This window comes from Sinocyclocheilus grahami, unplaced genomic scaffold (assembly GCF_001515645.1).
Source record: "Sinocyclocheilus grahami isolate Dianchi unplaced genomic scaffold, SAMN03320097.WGS_v1.1 scaffold410.1, whole genome shotgun sequence".
Classification (NCBI taxonomy): domain Eukaryota; kingdom Metazoa; phylum Chordata; class Actinopteri; order Cypriniformes; family Cyprinidae; genus Sinocyclocheilus; species Sinocyclocheilus grahami.
Window position 1 is genome coordinate 621,362 of NW_015505589.1, and position 2,239 is coordinate 623,600.

The 2,239-nt window shown below is 39.7% G+C and overlaps 1 protein-coding gene across 1 annotated transcript in view; it reads left to right on the top strand.

The window, feature by feature from the left end:
• Positions 1 to 2,239, top strand: part of ccdc157 (coiled-coil domain containing 157) — a 9,021-nt gene that overhangs the window by 5,650 nt on the left and 1,132 nt on the right. The window contains exon 9 of the mRNA XM_016232411.1: positions 1,017 to 1,673. Within this exon, the coding sequence (XP_016087897.1) occupies positions 1,017 to 1,387 (371 nt within the window). The 3' untranslated portion in view covers positions 1,388 to 1,673. The remainder of the gene's footprint in view (positions 1 to 1,016; positions 1,674 to 2,239) is intronic.

Below are 2,239 nucleotides of genomic sequence, written 5' to 3' on the forward strand. Positions count from 1 at the left end.
TCCCCCCCCCCCCCCCCAACAATCTCTGCCGGTACGAGACTCGAACCCACAACCTTGGGTTACGAGTCCAACTCTAACCATTAGGCCACGACTTCCCCTCCATCAGCATCTCGTTTACACAGGCAAATAGTCTTAGTTACAACGTCTAAATACAAGAATGTTATTTGTACTAAAGGTAAAACATTTGAACTGTGGTGAACAGAGTAAGGTAACATAGCATTTGGTCCGTAAGTGCATCCTTCTTTATGCACTGTATATTCTGGCATTGTTTGTGTTTGGATCAGCAAGAGTATGAGTAACAGTAGTATGCTAGAATGCTGTTCTGCTGAAGAAGTGGGTGGGCACTAATCTGCTTTATACTTTTCAGGAGCACTGCTACTGAATCTACAGCACAAAACATACAGAAACCAGTGAGGTCCGATTCGAGAACAAATGACTCTTGTGAACCGGATCCTTTTAAGTGCACAAACATGCAGTGTGACCAGTGTAGGCCAGTTACCTGAAAGAAGAACTCTATGAGCCGGATGTATAGTAAACAAAAAACATCAGCATTTCCCCAATGTATGACTCTAACAAGTCACATACAGCACGACCACTGTCGTCTGATTCATGAACATACTGCGCGACTCTTGAGTTGGTTCTTTTCAGTAAATCAAAACTTGATTGATTCTCTAACTAACGAACAACTTTTATGAGACATTTGTTTTCCAGTGAATTAATCATACAGCTTACAACTTTTGGTTAGTTGTGCATAAGGCCTGTGAGGCTTAATTAATTGTATTTCTGGCAGAAGTATTTTAAAAAATAAGTTGTTAACACATTTTAGTATTATTATCTTATACATAGTTAAGGCCAATTATTGGATTGAATTGATGTCGCCTCTTTCAAAAGACTGCAAAGCCTCATTTGAAAGTCTACAAACAAATACCTTTCGGAAGAGGAACTAAAATGGTTACATTTCTTGTGATTCCCTCTCTTAACTGTCATTCATAACCAGTTGTCTGTGTGTGCCGCAGCTACAGGTGATGTGATGTGTGATATGGAGCAGCAGCTGAAGGCAAACTCAGTGAGGATCAGGATTCTGCAGCAGGAGAACCTCACCCTGAGTAACAGTCTAACCAGACTGAAGGACAGAGAGGAGAAACAAAGATCTTCAGACCCTGGGATAGTGGAGATAGACAGGAGCAGAGAAGCTCCAGTGATGGGACCCCTGGTCAACCCTAGCACCCCTTCTAGCACCTCCACTCCCACCTCCCCTTCATCCATTCTTCATCATCAGACTCTCTGCCTCTCTCTCCAGCAAGATGTAGATGTAGAAGAAAGATACATGAACATCCGTCAGGCTGCTCGCATCCGTTCTGCAGGCACACGTCGCAGGAGGAAGTGATCTCATAGGTCTGGAGATTGAGATACTAATGTAACATTTGTATGATGTTGACCTTATATATACTCGCTGTACAAAACGAAAGTAAAAGTCCTCCTCCTCCTCTTGCGTCATATTTGCTGTAGTGTTTTGGTTCCCGCACTTTTCTCTTTTTTTGAATATTGTAGCACGTGCATGCGTGGGGTTCTGCGCTCGTTTGCATAACTTTATTCATTTATTGGCTTTAACTTGGGCTCTTCAACCAGTAAGTTAAATTGAGATTTCGCCGTATGTGGTTTCTGCGTGACACGTGAGTACACATTTTTCTGCTACTAACTATGAACAAACTGAAAATTTTTAGACATTCTGTGGCTGTTGCACTAGAAGAAAATATAAACAAACCGCAACTGATGATGCAAAAGTTACCTTTTTGCTTTTATTATTACCTGCAGTGTTGGGGGTAACGCATTACAAGTAACGCGAGTTACGTAATCGGATTACTTTTTTCAAGTAACTAGTAAAGTAACGCATTACTTTTTAATTTACAAGAGAATATCTGAGTTACTTTTTCAAATAAGTAACAAGTTACTTTTTTTTAAATGTATTGATTGGCAGCTCTTCTGTCCCCATGTTGAGAGAAATCAGAAGACGTTACTGTAGTTCTAAAATAAATATGAATATGCATTAATTCATCTCACTCACACACAAAAAAACACAGATTCAGTATTCCTCAAAATGAATAAAAATAATGCAACTCAGAATATAACGCAAACCTGCAATAATTAAATGTTAAACAACACAAATATCCTTTATGTATTTAATCCCATTCTATTAACCAATGTCTTTGCTTCTGACCTTCGATGATCCAGTTCAACC